The following is a 24,736-nucleotide window of genomic DNA, read 5'->3' as shown; positions in this document are numbered from 1 at the left end:
GGCGCCGTCAGTATCAAAGCTATATTTTGCTATATTCAATGTAGCTAAAGAAATGCTTATATACCTATGAACTTAAAAAAAGGCTATCAAGAAAAAAAAGTTGGTAGATTCGAGGATGGTCAACAAGAAGGCATTTAGGTGCAATGAAGTTAGTCTCTGAATTAGCAGATGAAGATCCTGAGAGTAATAAAAACTATTTTCGAATGAGTGAAGATAATTTTGATTTTTTACTGTAGGTGTTTCGGGTCCCATTGTCGCTGATATTCATTAATAAGATCTATTTTATTTTTCTGTACTCCATCTCTCAAATATATTAAGTGTATAAATCTATGACTCCATCGTTGGTTTGCCTTTTCAACGCTTGAAGCGCGTCTGAACTAACAATACACACGTCCGCACAGCGCAGGCCCTTTCGCGACATTAGTTTCACGTCGCGTCTACACTATGAAATTAGTTACATGACACTAATTTCACCAAAAAATCGCGCAGGGCACGAAACTAATTTGCATGCATGAAATTAATGCACTACGAAAGTATTAAATTACACGTGAAACTGTTGGTAAAACTAATGTCACGAAATTAGTTTCAGGCCACTAATTTCGTAATGTAAATTCGCCGTTAGTTGAGGGATCATAGATAATAAAGTGTATGAGTTTAAACTAAATATCTATGAATATAAACTAAACCATAGCTTATACACAACTAAACATTGGATTGGAATGAGATTTCATTATGTTTACGTTTACGTGCCTAACAAATTTTGATTAAAAAGGAAATATGATACACATTGTAAATAACAGTAATGAACAAATTACATGATAATAAATCTTAAACTTTGATTCACAACTGTCTTAAGTGCTTTGTCTACATAAACCACGACTATACTGGTAATGTAAAAGTAATCCTTTTGGTACAAAAATTTGAATTAAGCGACATTACATTTAAATAAATATGTACTAGAAATCGTGATAAAAACACTCGAGCAAAAAAAGTTTTACTTATCTTTACACAAAGATAACATATAAATAAACAATAATATTATTGTAATACAAAAATTACCAGAAGGTAGTGAGGTTACCACTGGTAAAATATCCAGTTGGATTGTGGTTTACTGAAACTATAAATTCATTAGTAAGTTGCTATATATATTTTACATGCACGTACATCCTCTTACGTTCGTAACTCTTAAATCTGAAGATCTGTCTCTCATAATGACTTCAGATCCATCCATGACCATACCTTACATATAATTGCAGATAAATTTTACCCCTAAATTTACACAAACCAGCCTCAAAGTGCATTTGATTTGTCCATATTCAGTGAAATATTCATATCGGTTTTCAGAAGTCTATCTACTGGTTCTATTAATCGCAATGGTGAGAAACAGCTTATTTAATAAATAGATCAAAAATGAAATATTTCTGTTAGAGTATAAATTATTATTATACAAGATATATCAGATACATACTAAACAAACCTATATTTAAATTTTAAAAAATATTATAAATTTATGATGATGATTAGAGCAAAAATGTTATATTTAAAGGCTTAAAAATATTTCATGCTTTTTACAGCAGGGTGATGATCCACCCTACTTGCCAGTGGGGACTGATGTTAGTGCAAAATACAAGGGTGCATTCTGTGAGGCTAAAATAAAAAAAGTTGTAAGGAATATTAAATGCAAAGTAAGTACTTTGTTATGTTACATTGAAATTATTTGACTTTTAGCTTGTTAGATGAAACATTATACCTTAGTTATATTGTTTTATTAATGGGTTATCCTTTATAAAGTTGTAGTAATTTAAAATTATTTCTAAAGACTCACTTATATTTATTTATTTAGATAAATAAGTTATGGTTTAAAAAGATAATTTTTCATTGAAATAACATCATTTTAAGGCATACTCCTGCTATTTCTGCTGTGAATTGGTCGTGGTTTCTGGTTTGAAGAGTGACATGGTTGTTGTACTATAGAATTGAGCTTTTTACCTTGTCTCAAGGTGGTAGGCAGTATTGACTTCGTAATGTCTATGTGGTCTGGTTGACAAAAGTAGGCCTTGAACCCCACTACTATGCAAGTTTGACGACACTTTGTACCCATATTCTAAAAGTCATCAAGCAGAAGAGAAGTACATATTATGTTTAAGAAAAACTAAATCCAGCCTTGCTTCTTTGCTTTGTGTCATTTATCTACACTACACTAATAAAATATAAATTGAATTTTAGCCACTACATATTTTTAATAAATGTTATACTACGTAGAATCACTTTGCTGCAGTAAATTTAAACTAGTGCCATTATTAAAATCAGTCGCAAAACTTGTATCAGGTTACACTTAAAGCTGGTGGAGGAACAATTACTGTGAATGATGATGTAATAAAAGGTACATTGAGGATTGGAAGTACTGTAGAAGTGAAACAGGATCCGAAAAAAGATGCAATGGAAGCTGTCATTACTAAAATACAGGATTGCAGTCAATATACTGTTGGTGAGTTTCTTGTGATTCTTGCTCTACACTTCTCACTAATATTTCAGGAATTTGGCTTTATTGCCTTTGTAAGCAATGTATGTATCAGTAATAGTAGGGGCACAGTTCAAGCTCTGTTGATCATTGGTGGTATTTAATGCATTCTACTGTCACTTTTCAACTCTTCAAAGTTCATAAAGTTTGACATTCCTTGGCCCAGTTTCTTTGTATTAGAGCGTTGAATAAGTTCTCGCTGTTTCTTTTTCAAAATAAAAGTTTTATTTAAAAAATGGGATCCCATGATAGTTTCATTCGGTTTGAGCAGCTCATAATTTATTACACCCTGCTGATTCCACTGATTTTCATCTTACAATTTTTTCGGTGCGCCAAAACGTTCTTTATCCTCAAGTTCAAAATCATTATCGTTCAAAAGCGTCGAAATAAGTCTCTGAATGTCGTATCCGACAAAGCATTGTCACCATAAGTCTCAACAAGAATTCTATGTGCTTCAGCTGTAGAAAAAAAAAGTTTTTTTATCAAAATTAATAAAGTTATACCCACGCACCATTGCTCTTAAATGTTTATCATATTTTAGTGTTTGATGATGGTGACATCACAACATTGAGGCGATCAGCGCTTTGCCTGAAGAGTGGAAGGCATTTCAATGAAAGCGAGACTTTAGATCAATTGCCATTGACACACCCTGAACACTTTTCTACCCCAGTCATAGCAGGACGACGTGGCAGAAGAGGACGCGCCCAGTAAGTATGAATGTGTATAAAATGTCCATATTCCATCCCACCTGACTGACTTTAATTTAACCACTTAAGGAACTCCTTCAATGCTGCTTGAAAGACAATCCATTCAAATATCATCACCATTTAAACAATGAGTATTTCTTTTTATTTATTTTTTATTGCTTAGATGAGTGGACGAGCTCACAGCCCACCTGGTGTGAAGTGGTTACTGGATCCCATAGAAATCTACGACGTAAATGCACTACCCACCTTCAGATATAAGTTTTAAGGTCTCAAGTATAGTTACGGCGGCTGCCCCACCCTTCAAACCCAAACGCATTACTGCTTCGCGGCAGAAATAGGCAGGGTGGTGGTACCCGCGCGGACTCACAAGAGGTCCTACCACCAGTGATGACTATAAGAAATTTAACAAAGTGAGAACATAACTGAAAACAGGTCAGATGATAGTGAAGGCGAAGGTACGAGTCGTCCCGTGAAGGCGGACAGTGCCGAGCGCGAACCGCACGTGGGTCGCGTGGTGCTCGTGGAGGCGGCCAGTGGCGCGGAGAGGCGCCGACCGCACCAGCCCGCCTTCCCAGCGCTGGTCGTGGCGCCCACGGCACAGATCAAGGTCAAGGAGGATTATTTAGTACGCTCCTTCAAAGATGGACGATAGTGAGTATACATACTAAATTCTGTCAACTCGGTGTAATATATAAAGTTTATATTAGGGGTTAAAGTATGAAATTGCCGATTTGTAATGAAAAATTGAAATTGGTTTTTTTTTCATCTATACATATAAATAAAATTGGAGTGTCTGTTTGTAATATTGAAATAGCCTCTTTTTATTACATGCATATGTTTTTTTTTTCATCTATACATATAAATAAAATTGGAGTGTCTGTTTGTAATATTGAAATAGCCTCTTTTTATTACATGCATATGAATCTATATGTATATACGGTACATACACCAAAATATATTTTTTTACAATTTGTGTCTGTCTATCTGTTTGTTCCGCTAATCTCTGGAACGGCTGGACTGATTTTGATGGTACTTTCACTGATAGGTAGCTGATGATATAAAGAGTAACTTAGGCTACTTTTTTTAGACTAGCTTCGCCCCGCGGCTTCACCCGCAGTATAACAATAACCGCGACTCACCGTTGTCAATAATAAAATTTAATGTTTCCGAAGCGAAGCAAGGGCGGGTCGCTAGTTTAACATATTTATTTAATCAAAATATCTACTATTATTATCTAGACTTTGCTGCCATCTAATAGGAAGGTCATTTATGCCTTTGCGATAGAACTCTGGTGATCTAGATTCTACAAGCTGTGTGAAAGCATGTTGTACTGCCTCCTGGAAAGAAAACTTTTTTCACTTAGAAAATTGTCCAAATCACGAAAAAAATGGCAGTTTGTTAGAGCAAGGTCTGGCAGATACGGAGGGTGACGAACGATTCTAATTGCAGTTCCTATAGAATCAAAACGGTTTCTCATGCTGTATGAGGTCTCGCGTTATCATGGAGCAATAATGGTGAAGATCGATTCATGGATCGGGACTGTTTCACTAGGTACCATTTGAAAAAAGTTTCACTCAAAAATCTCAAACCATGAAGGTTCTATGTCAATTCGAAGTACCTATTACAATAAAACGGCAATTTCATACTTTAACCCCTATTATGTTAAAAAACGCTCTCTCAATGATTAGGAATCAGTTAAAAATATTTGTTTACGCTATCTGCAGTGGATACATCGCATTAATATTTTTGAACGTAATTGAGAGCGCATGTAACTACAAAGAAACAGACCTACGGTGAGTTTCTAACAAATTATGAAGTATCATATCGATTGCGCTCTAAATTTAAAAGCAAAAACTAAAGAACCAAGCCCAAACAAGATTAATTATTAACAGACAACTTGTTTAAAGTTACACAGTACCCAAAAAAGAAGCACGCGAGTTCCGTAAGGGCAGCGCACCGCTGGAATGGGCAGGAGTTGAAGCCGCTCTGCAATATTTGAACCAAGGTGTGCTACCTCCGCACTGGGATCGAGACACGCTCTTCAACGAACCCCGAAATACTTCTGATGATGTGAGTAACTATACTGAGACCTTAGAACTGATATCTCAAGGTGGGTAACGCATTTACGTCGTAGATGTCTATGGAGTCCAGTAACCACTTAACACCAGGTGGGCTGTGAGCTCGTCCGCCCTACTAAACAATAAAAAAAAGAGTTTATATATTTTTCTCTGTTAATAAAAGACTATCTGTCACTAAACTGCGCATTTAACGCATTGTTTTCTCAGAGTTCCGATGATGAACCAAGAGAAGAAAAAGATCATTTCGTGGCTCAACTGTATAAGTTTATGGATGACCGTGGCACACCGCTCAATCGGAATCCGACTATAGCCAACAAAGATATTGATTTATATAGACTATTTCGGGTAAATATAATTTACTTAATTACTAAATAATTTACGTATAGAAAATTTGATAATATTAATCATTTCCTTATTACAGGTCGTTCAAAAACTAGGAGGCTACAACAGGGTCACTAATCAAAATCAATGGAAAACTATTGCTGACAAAATGGGCTTTCATCCGGTGACGAATAGTATAACGAATCTCTGCAAACAGGCATATAAAAAGTTAGTCAAGAAATAATGTAAAATATTCTTTTTTTTCACTTAATCTCTTTAAATTTTATCATAGCTATACTACATATCATATACTGTTATTAATATTAAAATTATACGAAGTATTTATGTAAGCACGTAATGTAACGCAATTTAATCAGCTGTCGCTAATCGCACGAGCTTTCGGGACCCGGGACAGGTCTTTGGCGGGAACGCGAGCAGCAAAGTTGTGAGATTGTTTTATTTTGTTAATTTAGTGTTTCTTCGGGTTTAAATATGTAATAACGGTGGTTATTGCAAAGTGCAAATGTAAGAAAATGAAACAAAACCGCTGGACGTGGCTTCTCAGGTTCTTCCAAAAAGTCCACTGAAAAGTCTCAGTAAATATCCACAATTTTACTGAGATTTTATTTCATCCTCTCTAGTCTCGTTTTATTTCATTTCATTACAATTGAAGTCTCAAATTGATGAACTTCATTTCATTTCGCTTTGTATCATTTTTCATATAACAAGAATAAATAAGACTTTGTTTAAAGGTCCCGTTACTAGACCATAAATTCTTTAAAAAATCAGAGATGAGCCAGCACTCCCGAAATATATATTATTAACTTACAAAAACATTTATTTGCGCCCATTGACAGCAGCATTCACGCTGTGCTATAGATGACGACTTTTAGACGAAAGACTCTTAACCATCAAAAACACTGTGTTATAGATTCCTGCACAGCTTCGAAGATTTCTACCGAAAGCTGGGAGTGACGTTAGTGGCGCACCCGCGCGGCGCACGCACTCCGCCCGCCGGTAGATCTCTCATACGAGACAAAGATAAGCAGCCCCTCACTTCGTCCTCCGCTTCAAGCACACCGACAGGCACTCCCAGTCAGGTATAACCCGCAAAACCACACACATTCTTTATTTATTTATTGCTTATATGGTTGGACGAGCTCACAGCCCACCTGGTGTTAAGTGGTTAGACATCTAAAACGTAAACGTGGGTGGCCCACCTTGAGATATAAGTTCTAAGGTCTCAAGTATAGTTACAACAGCTGCCCCATCCTTCAAACCGAAACGCATTAACGCATTACTGCTTCACAGAAGAAATAGGCAGCGCGGTGGTACCTACCCGCGCGGACTCACAAGAGGTCCTACCACCAGAATCGATTCTTAATTACTGCTAATCTAAAAAAAAAAACTAAATTAAAGAACACGCTGTTCTCCTTGCCTTCGAAAGTAGAATATTAACATTTGATCAGTTTGAAGGATGCTTTTACTATTATTACACACGTCTTACAATTATAGCGCGGAAAAGACAAAGATTCTGACAAGAGCGAGACGGACAAAAGTGAAAAGAGCGAGAAAGAAGAAAAAACAGAGAAAACGAAAGAAAAACCTCGGGCCAGCGACGAAGAGGACAGCGCCGACAATCAACCGCTCGTAGTTGCCGTGGCTCCAAAGTAATTTTAAATTTCATTAAATGATATTAAACATTGTTATAATCACCAGTGAATCACGTGTCGCGTTGTATGGCTTTTGTTAGTTCACATTTTTGTTACTGTTGTTAGGAACAAAGATATCTGAGTCGTCTATTATCAAAGGTGGCATCTGTGCATTTGGACAAAAAAATTTTATTGATATGATAGTTAACCTGTTATTTATCTAAGATGTCGTTCCGAAGAGTTTTGTGACTGCCAATGGAATACAAAGTCAATAATTCGTTTTTCTGATTTACTAATCATTGTCCAAAAGTCAGATTGCCGGCTTTGATAATAGTCGACTCATCTATTGGATATGATGCTTAATGAATTAGCTCAATTCTACTGTATCTAAATAGTTGTTGTAGCACACAAATAATTATTTTCGTTTAATATCTAGGATCGAAAAGGATAAAGAAAAAGATAAAGAGAAGGAAAAAGAAAAGGATAAAGAGAAAGAAAAGGAAAAAGAGAGAGAAAAAGAGAAAGAAAAGGAAAGAGAAAAAGAGAAGGAGAAAGAAAAGGAAAAGGAGAAAGAGAAAGAGAAAGAAAGAGAAAAAGAAAAGGAGAAAGAGATAGAGAAAGAGAAAGAAGATAGGAAAGAAAAAGAAAAAGTGAAAGATAAAGAGAAAGAGAAAGAAAAGGAAAAGGAAAAAGATAAAGAACGTGAAAAATCAACGTCGACTACCACGAGCGAAGAGAAAGTGCTAGTGAAACCACGTTCGCAGTCTAAAGGACGTTCCTCGATGCCGCCTTCTAAACCAGACTCTCACGACAAGCGGACACCGAAGAGACGCCCACTATCCTCGAAAAGTATGTAACTATCTCATTATAATTTTTTTACACGTTATTGAATATTAATGGAGAAATTAATCGTACAGCCAACTTCTGAATAGAGGTTATCTCGATCAATTGAACCTCGTTCGAAAAGCAGCTGCTCTTGAGTTGTTAGGTCTCCTTTGATCCTACTCCTATTGGCTGAGCCTTTGCTCGCCCACCTATCCTGTTGAAACTGGAAAGGCCTCCAGAATACCAGTAATCTCTCGGTCATAAAAAAAAAGGATTGAAACTTTAACCTCTTTTTTAAAGTAAATCACTGCCTAAGCAGAACTGCCTAATTCAAGGCGGACGTGAGCTTATCTACAGCCACAAAAGAGAAAGAGTGTAAGACAATTAAGATACGGGTTCAAAGTTTCAACAATGTTACCTACCCGCAAACTGAAACGAGACGCCTTTTTGAAGTAGAAAAACCATTAGCTTCATCGTTATTTAAGATGACGCTCTAAAATCCGTCTGTCTATGTGATTTAGCCTGTGAGAGAATGAGATATAATACTTTTTTTAAGGGATTTTATGACCTGGTAACTAAAACCTTTAGGTCAAGTCTTATTTCAATTTATATTCTTATTTTTATGAAAAATGATATTATGGAGTTAAATTAAATGAAATGAGGTGAGATGATATGGGATGAAATATAATCTCAGTAATATGGTGGTCATTTGCTGAGACTTTTTCAGTGGAATTTTTGTGGATCCCGAGAAGTTACGTCCAGCGGCTTTGTTTTATTTTCCACATTTGTGCAGTTTCACAGATATTAAATAGTTAATAAACCACCGTTATTATACATTTAAACCTGAAAAAACACTAAATAGACAAAATAAAACAAATCACATAACTTCACTACTCGCGTTCCCGCCAAAAAGTGAGATAGAATACTGGTGAATGTATTCACTTCTACCGCGTATGAACTGCGCAAGTGTTTTATAATATAACTAGCTGACCCGGCAGACTTCGTAGTGCCTCAATCGATAAATAAAAGACCTAAACTTTTGTATAAAATAAACTTAAAACAAAGAAAAGTAATCCGTCCGACGGAGGACACATCAAAGGAAAAACAAATTTTTTATTTTTATTTCATTCCGAACAGTTTCATTCATTTATCTACCTTTTAAACCTTCTCTGGACTTCCACAAATAATTCAAGACCAAAATTAGCCAAATCGGTTCAGCCGTCCTCGAGTTTTAGCGAGACTAACGAACAGCAATTAATTTATATATATAGAGATATATAGATTTCTAACGTAAAATGCAACATAATACATAGTTTAATTGAGATTACTGAGAAGCGAAGAAATGTTATAACATCAATGAAATACGGCGGTAATTATATAATTTGATTCAGGCGAGAGCGCAGGCTCAAGCACTTCGAGAGCCTCACGCCGACCTCACGTCTCAACGGACAGTGATAGCTCCGGCCGTGCTTCTAGGTAAGATTGAAATTTCATATAATAATATTTATTGTATAATTTATGTCTTAACTACATAATGATATCGAGGGGTGAATAGCCTTATTTGGTTTAGGCGACATTTCGTTTAATACGCGGCATTTATCTATGTAATTAAATGTGCGTTTTATTTGGTATTAGCATTAACAGTTCGATGTTTAATTGCATTAATTTATTAATTAATTTATTTGTTTTGATTGATTAATTAATTAAGTTTACTTCATTCGAATAGCTGAAGAAGTTTATTTGTTATTAATTTTATTTAAATTTTTTTACTTTAAAAGAATCTTCTGTAGAATGTCAAAAATGTCGTTTAAACCAAATATCCTTTCACCCCTCCATATGTATTCAAATTTATTAAGTAAGTTCATGCCGAAGTTTCTACGACAAAAAGGCATCAATTTCTTTACAAGCAGTTCATGTTTCTAACGAGAATTAAAAACGTATCTAAAAACTTGTTTACACGAACAACTTCCACAATCAATATACATATTGTGTAATGGAATTTGAAATAGAGTGAGAATGTTTGAACTAGACTGGGGTGTAGGACTAGACTAGGAAGTAATACCGCCTTATTTTTGTAGCTGTTAGTACAAAAGATTTTTCCATTTTGATATGGGTGGGACTAGTGACCGAAATCCATACTAGACTACTACTACTGCTGCTAAGGATTTGTTAGGTTTTCGCGCCTAAACCACCAAACCGATTTTAACGATATACAGTATTGAATAAATTAAAAAAGAGCTGATAGGCTTTTTCATGCACGCGAGGCAAAGGGAACACCGCCAATATATTTTTTTTATTATAGTTTTTATTTTTTACTTTATTGCATAGTTGGGGGACGAACTCACAGCCCACCTGGTGTTAAGTGGTTACCGGAGCCCATAGACGTCTACAACGTAAATGCCTCCACCCACCTTGAGATATTAGTTCTAAGCTGGATTGTACCGACTATAACAGGTGCGGTATAACTAAGAAAATGCAAAGCCGCCGTAGTCAAAGCGCGAACTCGGCCAGCAGCGGAAACACCATTGCCTCCAACAGCAGCAAAAGACCACGCAAAAGAAAAACGACGGAGTATGATTCTTATCTTTTTAATACGCTTTTATTAGCCTCAGACGTAGGTATGTTAGTGTGTAACGGAATCTTTGAACATGATTTTGACCCCCTTCAAAACATCTGATTCACTCGAAATTTGGTATAATTATTTAGAACCGATGACAATTCAATATTAAAACAAAAAAAAGTGAAATTCAACTAAAAAAGGAAAAATAAATAATAATTAAAAAAACTAAGAAAATACGCATTTATAGAAAAAAGCGTGGAGTGCATGGTATCAGTAGTTATAAATATTTTATGAACAGATATGAGTAGAAGGGTTATTTTGATAATATCCTGAAGGGCTCCCAACGCTTTTTTTTTACAATAAAATAATTTTTTCTTACACTATTTTTAATTCAAATTTATTAAGATTTATTTTCTATTTTTTAGTTGGATTTTCTACAAAAGCGTATTTTGTTAGTTTGTTTAAAATATTATATTTATATTTCAATAAAAGCGACAAGTTTTAATCCTTTTAGTGCTGAGCTTATTTTTACATGTTTTGCTGAAATTGTTAAAGGAATTTTGCATACAAGGCATCTCTCATATGCAATATTCCTAAAGTTATTCATCAAGTTCTTATTAAAAACGGATTGTAAGGTTTCACTGTAATTGTTTACTTAACGTAATACCTATATGAGGTCAGTTTTACAGTGAGTGCTTAAAGTTCAAGCAGTGAATAATTACGGTTATTTTGATATTTTAAGGCCATCCACTAATGAGCCGATGCATACGCGCGTGTCGAACGTGAAAGCTCAAGTCGGTGACAAACTGAAAGTTTATTATGGACCCACACAGTCTGAATCTAAGGTATGGTACTTCGAACTAAACTTAATCTACAATTGTGTATGCTAATATTTCTTCCAATGTTTAATTTGTTTAATGATGCAGAAAATTCGTACATAATTCCGTTTTCTTTATTGTTTATGCAATTCAAGGTGCAAAAACATTATAATCATAAAAATTGAAAGAGTGATAAATAGAATTTTCAAAAATGACACCATGAACTATCGTTTGATAATACCTAAGTACTTAATTTTTTTAAATATTTTATTATTAACTTCCATTTGTCTCAAAAGAATCTTTAAAATTAACCTCATCGCCAAATTCGTAATGGGATTGTCTACTTAAAGTCGATGCAATACTAGTATCGCCAGTAGACGTAATCCCTCCTTTACCAATATTATAATGTGTAAAAGATCAATTTCAGAATTCGATATTGCACTGAAAGAACTTTTCGTCTTAAATAAGTTTATAGCTCTTTGCTTAGAAATCCTGATGTTACTTCCCACGAGTTGACTAATGTAAATATATTAAAACATAACTTAATTATCGGCAGCCACAAACTGTTCTGTGGTGGTTATTAGAAACAAGCGGAGCACCAATAAAGAATGTTTCGAAATCGGAGTTTTTTCCCTTTTGAGAGCTTCCGCTGCGTGCGCTGCGCTGCACGCATAAACGGTTAAAGTTTCGATAAAATAATTTATGAGAGAATTGTTCCCCTTTAAATGATCTAAAAAAAGGTTCGCGACAGCATATGTATATATGTTAATGTTGGCTCACTATAACGTATTTTATGCTAACCAAATTTGTTCTAAAATAAAGCATTATTTGTGAACTATTCCACGCGGACGAAGTCGCGGGCAAAAGCTAGTTTATATATATTATTATTATCTATTTGTCATTAGTAACATGAAACTGTTATTCTACCATATTTAATGTTTAGTAGACACTGTTTTAATTTGAAAATGTGCAGAAGATGTTTAATTTTTATTTAATTGTTTAAAAACATAAATGACTGTCAAAATACTCAAATATTAATAATAAATTGTTATAGTTAAGAGATTAATACTTTGATTAAGTATTGTAATTGTTTACAAATGCAAATCATGATGTTGGCGCCATCTATTATTAGGCTGGATAATAATAATGTTAGTTTATATTGGTTAAAAGTAATTTATGTAAAATAAATTCATGTCAGAGTCATGTATAAGTCACTAAAATATTTATTGTGATATTAGCTACATTTTATGAATTGTTTCGCAATAATTCGATTTGTTTGTTAAAAACATGTTGTAGTTACTAAAACCGTTTTTGTAACATTCTTTATTGGTGCTCTTATCTTAGCGTGATGTTATATAGTCTATAGCCTTCATCAATAAATGGGCTATCTAATACTGAAATCTGACCATTAGTTCCTGAGATTAGCGCGTTCAAACAAACAAACACTTCAGCTTTTTAATATTAGTATAGATAAACTTATAAATCATGTTAATTATTGTCTATAATGGCGCTTTGCGCCCCTATAAACTACGAAATCGAACTTTGTGTTATTTCTCGAACCAGGTCACGTACGAGGCTAAGGTAATAGAAATTTCGTCTGAGGGTATGTTGAGAGTACACTATACCGGCTGGAACACTCGCTACGACGAGTGGATCAAACCGCAGAGGATTGCACTCAACGTTACACAGCACGAACAGCGCAACAAAAAGGTCATAAAGTTCACTGTTTTACAGTTTACTAATAATTCTCTTTATGCGTAATTTGCATTAGTCGTAGAACCTCTTGTGAGTCCGCGCGGGTAGGCACCACTGCTCTGGCTATTTCTGCCAATAATGCGTTTCTGTTTGAAGGGTGGGGCAGCCTTTGTAACTATACTTGAGACTTTTGAGCTTATATCTCAAGGTGAGTGGCGTTTTTACGTTGTAGATGTCTATGGGCTCCAGTAACCACTTAACACCAGGTGGGCCCTACTCACTAAACGACTCCGAGTTGTGGCGGCATCTAGATTGGATTTTTCCCTACCTAATCGCTGGTAGCCTAAGGGTCTATTTCAGCTACGCCCAGACGGAACTGGAATCTGATGAACTCCATTAGTCAATAGACAAGGAAACTGGATTGTTTACCAATTAGCAGATTGTGTATACCAATTTAAATAGTAAATAGGACAACCCGTTGCTCTTGCAAGTTTCTATAACAATAAAACCTTTATAAAATATTATCGAAGGGTGATCAATTTAGTTTAAACCACATTTCGCTTAATACGCGACATTTATCTTTGTAATTAAAGGTCCGTTTTATTTGGTATCAGCATCAACAATTCGATGTTTCTTAATCGAACTTAAATTATTTTTACCCCATTCGAATAGCTGAAGAAGTTTTTTTTTAACCATATTTTTTCCTAATTTTGTACTTTAAGTGACTCTCCTGTAAAGTGCTAAAAATGTCACTTAAACCAAATAATCTTTCACCCCTCGTTAAATTCGAACAAATAATAAATCGATATATATGTAATTCGATTCTTCATTTGTTTTGCACCGAACTCCTAAACAGCGGGACTTAATCCAATTTTTTTTTTATGAGTCCCTAGATTTACAATTGGTCCTAGTAAGTGCCGCTGCGGTAAAACTCCACCATTTATTTATTTATTTTCAAGATAGAACGTTTGCTGTGTCCGCTACTTCTAAATAAAAATAATATATCTTTTATCAGGGTACCGGGATGAGTAGACGTGTCCGTGCTAAGATGAATGAAGGTACGTTGAAATCTGGATAAAGCTATTGATTGCTTTAAATTAAATTAATTAAATGTAAGGTTATGATGTTGCAGAGTCATCAGCTCGGTCTGATTCCGACAGTGACTCGGATAGCGACGTCGATCTGAAGAGACCACCAAAAAAACTGGATGAAAAAGGCCCGCCTTCTAAAAGTAATAAACGAATTTTCTGTTTTTGTAATTGAAAAAAAAACAACATAATGAGTCTGCTGGACTTATTTAAATACAGTAAAAGCTCCTCTTCATTCACGTTTCCAATATTCGTGAATTAAAAAAAAATGCGACCCAATTTCTATATTCGGGACTAAAGATTTATTTATTGGCGAATCTAATCGGTAGTTCAGCACGTACACATTGATAAAAAGGTTTCCAATATGCATGTATTCAACTGAATATCCTTTGTAAACGAGCTTTTCCATATTCACGGAACATATACCACGCGAATCAAGAGCTTTTACTGTATACGTTTTATTGGGAAAACGTTTCTAGAAGTATCATAGAAATACATCTCTCGATATAAAATAAATCGAATACCCACTTACTCGTTTTTACAGTTTTACCACGACCGAAAGAAGCAAAGACGGGTGAGAGCAGTGGCTCAAATAAACCACGCAAGAGACCCGTACGTACAGTCTCTACGCCGACTAATCTTTCTCCAAGCAAGAAACCACGACCGATGCCCACCACTTGCCATCAGGGACGAGACTTCGATCTGAACGAAATCAGATCGGAGCTAAAAGGACTACATTCAGTCAAACAGGACCACGATGAATCATCATTGAAACAAGATCCACATGACAAAACATCTAGGCTCATGCTTCCGGCAGCTACGATGTCGGCCGCCCCCGCGGAACCCCCGCAACCCGATAAACAAGCCGAGGACGTGTACGAGTTCAAAGAACCAGAACCATTCGAACTGGAGCTGCACGACGAAAAGAAAAAAAGGACTCATCGAATATTCGACGATATTTCCCCCAGTAAATACACATCAACGTTATCGAAATCGTTGAGTGAAGAAATCTCCGAAGATCCCTTAAGACCGCGTCCTTCGACTTTAAGATCACCCTCGCTGTCGCCGTTCAGAGATTTCGGAGGGACTCGTGCTCTCGAGCCAGGTAGACAAAGTCCCGAAGAAGACCCTAAAGTATGTCTATTCGGTTTGGACGACGACTCATTCCAAGGCGATGGCAGTTCGGGCCCCACTTTCGAAGGGTTCACTCCTGCTAAAAATCAAGAGACTTACTCTAAGAAGAGTAAAGTGTCTAAGTTAAGAGAACTCATCGACGATTCGCCGGAAAGTCCGGCTGATGACGAACATTCTTCAGAGGATGAGCAAGACTTGATGGTAAAAGGCGAAAAAGCGGTAAGTGAACCAAGCCCTGCTGCTCCCCAAGTGGAAACTGAGAAAATAACGGAAAACGTTAAAGAATGTGTCGCTTCAAAGGAATTAGTGACACAAATAATACTGGAACCAATAATTGAAACGAATACAGAAACTAAATACGTTACAGAAGAAGCCGTAAAGCAAAAAGAAGTACCGATGGAGATAATCATAGCGCCCGAACGCCCAAAAACACCGCCACAGCAAAGAAAAGAAATACATAAAGTTAACCTACTCTCCGTCCCCGTATCCATTTCTAATGTCCAAATGAATGTGACGCTTACTGTTGCTAATCCTGTTCTGAAACAAGAACCGGTCAAAGAATCGTCACTTAAATTGCTTACGGTTCCAAAAATAGTAACGGAACCTAAAGAAAACATTCCGCAAATGAAGATTGAACAAAACATGGACCCAGAACCTGTAGTTTCGAAGTTTGAACCTCCCTCGAGCCCTCTGATTGACACAGAAGAAGATAAGTCGGAACCCGACAGTCCGGCGAGAATTGATGTCATCCCCGAACCGCCCCCTGGATTCTTATTACAGTCCGAGGGACCGAAGATAGCGGAGAAATTGCTTAAAGCCATCAACAGTGCCAAGAGGCTCTCGATGTCCCCGCCACCCACGGACGATAGATCGGATGCGTCCAAAACGGAACCCAATAAATTTAACAAACCCGAGATAAAAGTTTCTTCCCAATCACCAGAACTGAAAACGATCTCATCAAAATCTGACACGGTCAAGCCGTTAGTTAAGTCGGAACTCAAGAAAGTCCGAACTCCAGAAATCAGCGAGTGTATATTCGGCGAGCCGTCGAACTTAACGGATGCGAAGCGAGACGCGACCGACGTTAAGAAAGTTAGACCCAAAGACGAAATCAGGAAAGAGGTTTTATCTCCACGCTTACAGAGCCCATTAAACATACTTGAGCGGCGGCGTAGTGTTGCCGACTTACCATTAGCAGTGCCCGCTCAGAAGAACAATAAAGTTCTCAGCGACACGATACAAAAGTTGTCGAGCCAGATCAACCAGTCGGCGGCCGCTGCCGTCCCCTTGCCGCTGCCACCGTTCCCGCAAGCCGACAGGAGCGAATCCAGCGATTCCGACGATTCCGATCGGAGGTAGTATCAATCTTGTTACGCAGCCTACATACGACCCTAAAATCGACAGTGGTGGGGAGGACCCTAAATCATCCCGTGTATAGGCAAATCGTAATCCGATTTTTATTGTTTACCCGGGCGAGCTCACGATTTGCGGTTCTTGTATGGTATTTGTATTTATGTATGCAGCTATGTGTTATCAACATTTATTCATATTTGTTTTCGATGGTAAACAAAGTTAGTAATTTCCACAATTGGCATTGACCATTTTGTTTTATTTTCTATAATAAAATTGATAAATCATTTCGTAGAGTAGGCTAGTTAATTACAAAATTCACTATTTTTTTATTGCCTTTGTAAGCAGACGAACATACGGCCCACCTGATGGTGAGTGGTTACCGTCACCCATGGATTTCAGCAATGCCTGGGGCAGAGCCAAGCCGCTGCCCCACCACCGCTGTCCCGATATCGCCACTGATTTTAGGGTCGTGTGTAGGCCGCACTACTTACATCTCGACTTCAACTTCCGCGTGATAGTGTATCAACAAATCAATGTATATTCAGGTTAATAATCGACAAAGTGGAAGAGTGGGGCGGCAACAGTTGCGAGACGTCGCGGGCGAGCGGTGCGGCCGCCCTGGCGAGCCTACACGCCGGGAAGTCGGCCGGCGAGTGGAGCGCCGGAGAGTCCCTGCTCATGCTCGAAGACGCTTGCAAGAACGAAAGGAAGCATAGTATGTTTCACGCTCTTACTTATAACGCAACTAAATATTAAATTATTCTCAACCAAGTGCTCCGTATTTCTCGGTCGAAGCAATTATATCTCCTTCCTTTTCTCCACCTTCTCTCACTAGGTGAAGTCGGCACAGCAAATTTTTCTCTTTCATTCTCTTCTATCAGCCATCATCTCAACACTCACTCCTCTCTATCTCTCTCATATCGTCATTCACGCACCCCATCCATGTCTTCTTCGGTCGACCTCTTCCCCCTTTACCTTGCACTACCATTCCCATACATCTCCTAGTCACATGCATCTTCTCTCTACGCATCACATGTCTATACCACGCTAGCCGTCCGCTCTTTAATTTGTTAATTACCGGGGCTACTTTCACACTTCCTCTGATATACTCATTCCTATTCCATTTCGAAGCAACAATATATATATACATATAATAAACACCCAAACAAAGAATAAAAAAGTGTATTTATCACACGAATTTTTGCCCGATGTGAGCATCGAACCCACGACACTCGGTGCAGCAGATAGAGGCGCTAACTACCCAGTCACTCGCTAGGGGGTATAGATTGTATTACACAGTATGTTTTCTTCTGTTGTTAATAATTAAAGAACATTTTCAATGGTTATCAACATAGCGTGCTTAATCGTTACACTTTACTATAACTAGAGGCGGAGTTCAATTGCTCACCGTCTCTTTCTCAGAGCACCCTCGCATGTATAATATGAATGGCAACACCCAGGTGCAAGCGTAGTGGTGGCTGGCAGCGGCAGCGGCAGGGCAGCGGGGGTTGTCGGCGGGGGGGAGGAGGACAGCAACATTTCGCTGCTGCTGTGCGAGGAGACCATCCCCGGCTCCCCCGCGCCCGACGCCGAGCCGCAGCCGCCCCGCCACCGCCTGCACATGCCCTTCGCTTCGGCGCCACAACACCATCACTCGCTTTCTAAAGGTCGGTAAATTTATGTTTTTATTTATTTATTGCTTAGATGTTTTTTTTTATTGCCCTTGTAGGCAGACGAGCAGACGGCCCACCTGATGGACTTCAACAATGCCAGGGGCAGAGCCAAACCGCTGCCTACCATTATTACCATATTTATCTTCAATCTCTATATATAAAAATGAATTGCTGTTCGTTAGTCTCGCTAAAACTCTAGAACGGATGAACCGATTTGGCTAATTTTGGTCTTGAATTCTTTGTGGAAGTCCAGAGAAGGTTTAAAAGGTAGATAAATATGAAAATGCTCGGAATTAAATAAAAATATCTTTTTTTTTTCCTTTGATGTGTCCCCGGTCGGTCCTTTATTTATCGATTGAGGCACCACGAAGTCTGCCGGGTCAGCTAGTTACCAATATGTTTAATCAAAATTTTTTGTCCTCAAATATTCATTCTCCTCTATCATATATCATAGAGGAGTATGGAAGGAGAAAACATGTTGCGCCGACCCCATGTGACTGGGGGCAGAAGAATGATGATGATTTGGTTTTTTTAAGGAATTTTATGACCTATAACTAAGACCTTTAGGTCAAGTCTTATTTTAATTTATATTCTTATTTTTTATGAAATATGATAATACGGAGTGAAATAAAATTAAATGAAGACATGACATGAAGTGAAGAATGAAGATAATTTGAGACATTAATCAACTGCGATGAAATGAAATGAAATGAGATGAGATGATATGGGATGAAATATAATCTCAGTAAAATGGTGGTTATTTACTGAGACTTTTCGATAGACTTTTTGAAGGATCCCGAGAAGCTACGTCCAGCGGCTTTATGTCATTTTTCCACATTTGTGCACTTTCACAGATATTAAACATTTAATAAACCACCGTTTTTACACGTTTAAACTTAAAGAAACACTATATAGAAAAAGTAAAACAAATCACACAACTTCACTCCTCGCGTTCCCGCAAAAAAAGCCCTTTTTTTAAAACCTAAGCTGAGCCTTGAGAGGCTATTTCAGCGTAACCTTAACTAGTAGGTGAGGTCACGGGGCTCAAACCTGACGAAGAAAAGCCCAATGATGACGATGTAATTATTTAGAGGATCGTCGCGGCGAAGGTCCGTCCCGTCCGATGGTGGCAGCGGGAGGGGGCGGCGCGGCGGGGGCGGGGGGTCCGGCTGCGGGCGAGGCGCCGGGCTGGGGACGCCGACACGCGCTCATCGACAACACGCCGCCCACCACGCCCGACAGCAGCCTCGACATGTCGCCACACAGGTACACCTACCTACCTACCTACCTGCTTACTCGTGTGTGTAGCTTTTGCGAAATTTACCTCTTGAAAAACATCTTTTCTCTTATTGCTTAGTTGGGTGTACGAGCTCACAGCCCACCTGGTGTTATGTGGTTAAAGGAGTCCATAGACATCTACAACGTAAATGCCGCCACCCACCTTGAGATATTAGTTCTAAGGTCTCAGTATAGTTACAACGGCTGCCGCACCCTTCAAGGCGAAACGCATTACTGCTTCACGACAGAAATAGGCGGAGTGGTGGTACCTACCCGTGCAGACTCACAAGAGGTCCTACCACCAATAATTACGCAAATGACAATTTTGCGGGTTTTGATTTTTATTACACAATGTTATTCCTTCACCGTGGAAGTCAATCATGAACATTTGTTAAGTAAGTATTTCATTACAAAAATTGGTACCCGTCTGCGGGATTCGGTCACCGGTTGCATCGCTACATACGAATGCACAGGACGTCTTATCCTTTAAGCCACGACGTCTTCTCGATTCTCGGATAAAAATCGTTTTAGAAAATTAACTAATATAGACTTAATTAATTTATTGCTATTTGCAGGGACCGTCGTATGTCTGAACGCGACAGTCCGTCGGAACGCAAAGACGACGATGATGAAGTACGACCGATTGATGCGTCACTGGATATTGAAAAACCACACGGTACGGTACCACACCATGTGGTATTTAAACTGTTCTATTTTTATATTTTTTTACGTTAAAATTTACGTTTTAAAACAACAAATTGTCAAGTCGGTCAATTTTACAAATTCGCTTTATAACCATAACATTAACATTCTTTAATTATACTTTTAAGGGACTTTTTGGCGGGAACGCGAGAAGTGAAGTTGTGTAATTTGTTTTAATTTGTCTATTTAGTGTTTCTTCAGGTTTAAATGTGTAATAATTGTGGTTAATTAACTGTTTAATATCTGTGAAAGTACACAAGTGTGGGAAAATGAAACAAAGCCGCTGGACGTAACTTTTTGGGATCTTCCAAAAACTCCACTGAAAAAATCTCAATAAATGACCACCTTTTTATTGAAATTATATTTCATCCCAGTTGATTAATGTCTCAAATTAATCATCTTCATTTCACTCCATATTATCATTTTTCATAAAAATAAGAACATAAATTAAAATAAGACATGACCTAAAGGTCTTAGTTACCAGGTCATAAAATCCCTTAAAAATAATACTTTTAAGGTCATCGATAATCCAATCTACCTGTTAATTTACAAAGTCAGTAAGATTTAGGTGTTTATTAGAACTTGAATGTTTTTTTTTCTTGTTCTATTTCCTCACGCTAGTACGATGTTAATTTTCTTGATGCTAAACAGATAATAAGCCTTCATTATTACACTTCTGAACAAATAGAAACAGTAATCTGCCAATATAAATAATTTCACAGATCACTTCGCATTTCCGCTAAAAATCCTTAAATGCGACATATTATAACGAATACTGCCACGTTTCCATTACATAAGATCTGCAGTTGATATATTATATTGAGGGGTGAAAGGATATTGGAAGAAAAAGAAAGCGGAATTATAGTGTTCACGGCTTAAGGAAGAAAAGACGTATTTGTGGCTTATGGTGAATTTACTACTTTTGATGACGCGTATGTTCGCTAGAGCGGCGCATGGATACGCCAAAATGCAGGCGTACCAATCACCGTTGTTCACGCGCAGACGCACGAATTCCGAAGAATGCGCGCTTTTCTTAAAAATCTCAGAAGTAATATGTGCGTTACGTTGCGGAGTTAAGGTTGAATTTGTTATTTTCAGTTTTCGATAGACGCTTCGACTCTGCGCTAGTATAAATTGATCCATAAGGTACGCGTCCATTGACCCGCGCCGGACGCACCGCGCGCAATGGCTTTTATTTTGCTTTGTATTTTTTGCTCATAAATGCCGGTATTCAATGCGGGTGGCGCGGACAATGGACGCGTACCTTTAGGCCACTAACGATTAGGTAGCAAAAACAAAAAAAAACATTATAATTTCGACCATTATGTGGCTCTCGTTGATTATAAACATGGGTATGTAAATACAGAGTCGTCAGCATGCGGGCGGTCCCGCAAGGCGTCAGAGAGCTCCGGGGCGGGCGCGGGGGCGGGGCGGGGGCGCAGGCGGCGCCGCGACACCGACGAGCTCGGCGCGCACCACCCGCCGCACAAGTACAACTTCTATGTCGAACTTGGTACGTGCTAAGCTATAATAAGCTCTAACCTTTATTTCTTCTTCTTCTCCATCGCTCCCTCATTGCTGAGGATCGTGACTCCGTTTTAGCTTGTCGACCTATTAACCTTTATTTAATAAGAGTCAAAAACACAGGAGGAATTTCCTTCGCAATATGTCTATGTCGGGTTAATACTCAGACATCAGGTATGAAACCGAATTATACTAAACAAGAATTTATTGCTATTAAATCACCGATCGTAACCCAGTTATTTAAATAGACTATAAAAATGGAGACTGAACCAATTAAATTAAATGACTTTCGTGAATGATAACTAAATCAAGGACAATTCTGTAGACTGTGAATGGCAATATAGGCGGTCACATAGGCAGTACTATCTGTCATACAGAGTGCACCCACCGCAATACAGACAGTACTAATCGTCAAAGACAATGTTCCACCTCCAATATATGTGCAGTACTGACTTGATTTCTAATTAAATACGTACTAAACAAATGTTCACGATTGACTTCCACGGTGAAGGAATAACAACAATGTGTAATAAAAATCAAACCCGCAAAATTATAATTTGCGTAAATACTGGTGGTAGGACTCTTGTGAGTCCGCGCGGGTACCGGTACCACCATCCTGCCTATTTCTGCCGTGGAGCAGTAATGCCTTTCGGTTTGAAGGGCGGGGCAGCCGTTGTAACTATACTTGAGGCCTTAGAACTTATATCTCAAGGGTGGCGCATTAACGTCGTAGATGTCTATGGGCTCCAGTAACCGCTTAACACCAGGTGGGCTGTGAGCTCGTCCACCCATCCCAGCAATAAAAAAAGCGATATGTAACAGTGGTTTCTCACAGTTGCCAGTACAGCATATATGACTATCCGTCAACTACATGTTTTTGTATGTCTTATTTCAATTTGATTGTTTTATTTCGGCAATAAGTTAGTTTTAACCACAAATTTGATCTAATAGTTCCCACGTGTTTATAATAAATCATATGTAACGATATATAATATTATTTAAAACATGTAGGTACAATGTGTCCGTTTAAAAAAATCTGGTATAGTTTTTCAGCAGCATTTCAAAAGTTTTCCAAATGCTGTAAGCGTCATTCGTATTTTAATATTTTGCTCGCAGATCCATCATGGGATTCTCAGACGCGTATAAACGTTCTTACAACACGACTAACAGATTTGCGTAAAACCTATCATTCGGTGAAGGCGGAACTAGCCGCAATCGATCGACGTCGCAAGAAACTACGTCGGAAGGAGAGAGAAGGTAACTTAATCAACGTTCAACTTGCATTACTTTGTTATAATACAAGTGACGTTCTAATAATGATTGAAATTAAAAATAATAGGTCTAATTGTTTAAATATTGAATCGTCAACGGTCCTTGATAAGTATGCGAAATTTCGAGTTAATCTGACGTTTTGAAGGGGGACAAAATCATGTTCAAAATTTCCCTTAAATACTAACATACTTATGAAGCTAATAAAGGCGTATTAAAAATGTTTAGCATATTATCTAAAAACATGTTGAAACACTGTTTCTGAGTGCTAAACAATGTATATATATTATCATTAATACATAGTTAACATAACGGTTAGTGCAATAATTTTTTTAATTATAATTTCAGCCGTAAAAGCTGCTAAAGCCGCGTGTTCGTGATTCAAGATGAATATCAATGATCAAAAATGAAGAGTTGTTAAAGCTATAACACGTGTATTCGTTTTAAGATAAATATAACATTTAAAATTTTAAGAGATTTAACTCTGTTAATTTCGTAACAAAATTTCAAAAAATATTTCTGGAATACCAAATAAATGAGTAATTCGTCCCTTTTTAATAAATAATTTTAATATTACTCAAAATTGTAAATGTAAAGTTCTTTATAAATGTTGTCTATTATAAATTTTAAGAAATCTCTGAACTAATTATCTCTCCATTTCTTATTCCATTGGTGGTAAGAATGCATTAGTTTTAAAACGAATGTGAAGATTTTAATGTACCAAATGGTATTTAAAACATGACGTTCAAACATGACGGTATTGGACGGACTGACGGACTGTTTTTATTTCGTAAATTATGTAATTGTTTAGAATAAGTTTCAATAAAGTTTTAAACTAGTAAATTGTCTTTATTATTTTGTACTGTATAGGAAGTCTTATCAGAAATGTTGAATTAATATGTTAGGAAACACTGCGCATCACATCTTTTTTGCAATTTTAACTGTTTGTAATACACACATGGTAGAGGGTATTATGGGTAGGAATTCTTTTTATTTTTTTTATTGCATATACGGGTAAAATAGTTCAAGGCCCATCCGGTGTTAAACGGTTAATGGAGCCCACATCAGAACCTCAATACCGAGCTTGAGACAAGGTCTAAGTCTTTATATTATAAATATAGCAATTGCCCTACCGATCACACTCGAACGCATTGTACTTCGCCGCAGAAATAGGTCAGATGGTTCTATCTATCCTTGCGAGCTCACAAAAGCCTTGCCGCCCTTTATTATGCAAACCAATTTTCGCGACTTCGATTTTAATTATACGATATTATTCCTCTATCGTTGATGTCATTCATTAGCATGTCGAAAATTCGTATTTCATTAGAAAAATTGGTACCTGCATGCGCGCTTTGAGTACTGGCATAGTCGCTTTGCCCGATACGAGCTCTTTTCTCGTCCTTCAGGCCATGAAGACTTCAAAGTACCGTCATCCTGCTTAATACTAATGCCACGAAGCAGTCATTTGTGCTTTATCATTTGATGAGTTGTACAGTTCAGGCAGCCATTAAATGGTACAATTGAGACTAGCCTTGTGT

At 37.5% G+C, this 24,736-nt stretch overlaps 1 protein-coding gene across 4 annotated transcripts; it reads left to right on the top strand.

The window, feature by feature from the left end:
* Positions 1-670: 670 nt before the first annotated feature.
* LOC101744501 (AT-rich interactive domain-containing protein 4B) lies at positions 671-24,041 on the top strand. Of its 4 annotated transcripts, none has more exons than XM_038020470.2 (26): positions 671-887; positions 1,345-1,376; positions 1,575-1,685; positions 2,329-2,488; positions 3,063-3,228; positions 3,661-3,879; positions 5,136-5,298; positions 5,514-5,651; positions 5,728-5,855; positions 6,559-6,727; positions 7,143-7,297; positions 7,716-8,128; positions 9,496-9,580; positions 10,559-10,675; positions 11,407-11,509; positions 13,046-13,192; positions 14,193-14,235; positions 14,310-14,408; positions 14,810-16,754; positions 17,298-17,467; positions 18,213-18,419; positions 19,517-19,691; positions 20,279-20,379; positions 21,772-21,918; positions 23,046-23,186; positions 23,547-24,041. In XM_038020470.2, exons 2-26 carry the CDS (start codon positions 1,374-1,376, stop codon positions 23,576-23,578), a joined length of 5,337 nt encoding a protein of 1,778 aa, XP_037876398.1. In that variant the 5' UTR covers positions 671-887; positions 1,345-1,373; the 3' UTR covers positions 23,579-24,041. The 4 variants fall into 4 exon arrangements, with proteins under 4 accessions (XP_037876398.1, XP_062532073.1, XP_062532074.1 ...); XM_062676089.1 differs by having other exon boundaries at positions 677-887; positions 1,257-1,376; XM_062676090.1 differs by having other exon boundaries at positions 683-1,131.
* The last annotated feature ends 695 nt before the right edge of the window (positions 24,042-24,736 follow it).

The sequence above is a fragment of the Bombyx mori genome, chromosome 25 (genome assembly GCF_030269925.1).
Source record: "Bombyx mori chromosome 25, ASM3026992v2".
NCBI lineage: Eukaryota > Metazoa > Arthropoda > Insecta > Lepidoptera > Bombycidae > Bombyx > Bombyx mori.
Note: the sequence above shows the minus strand (reverse complement) of the source record. Positions and strands in the feature narration are given on the sequence as shown.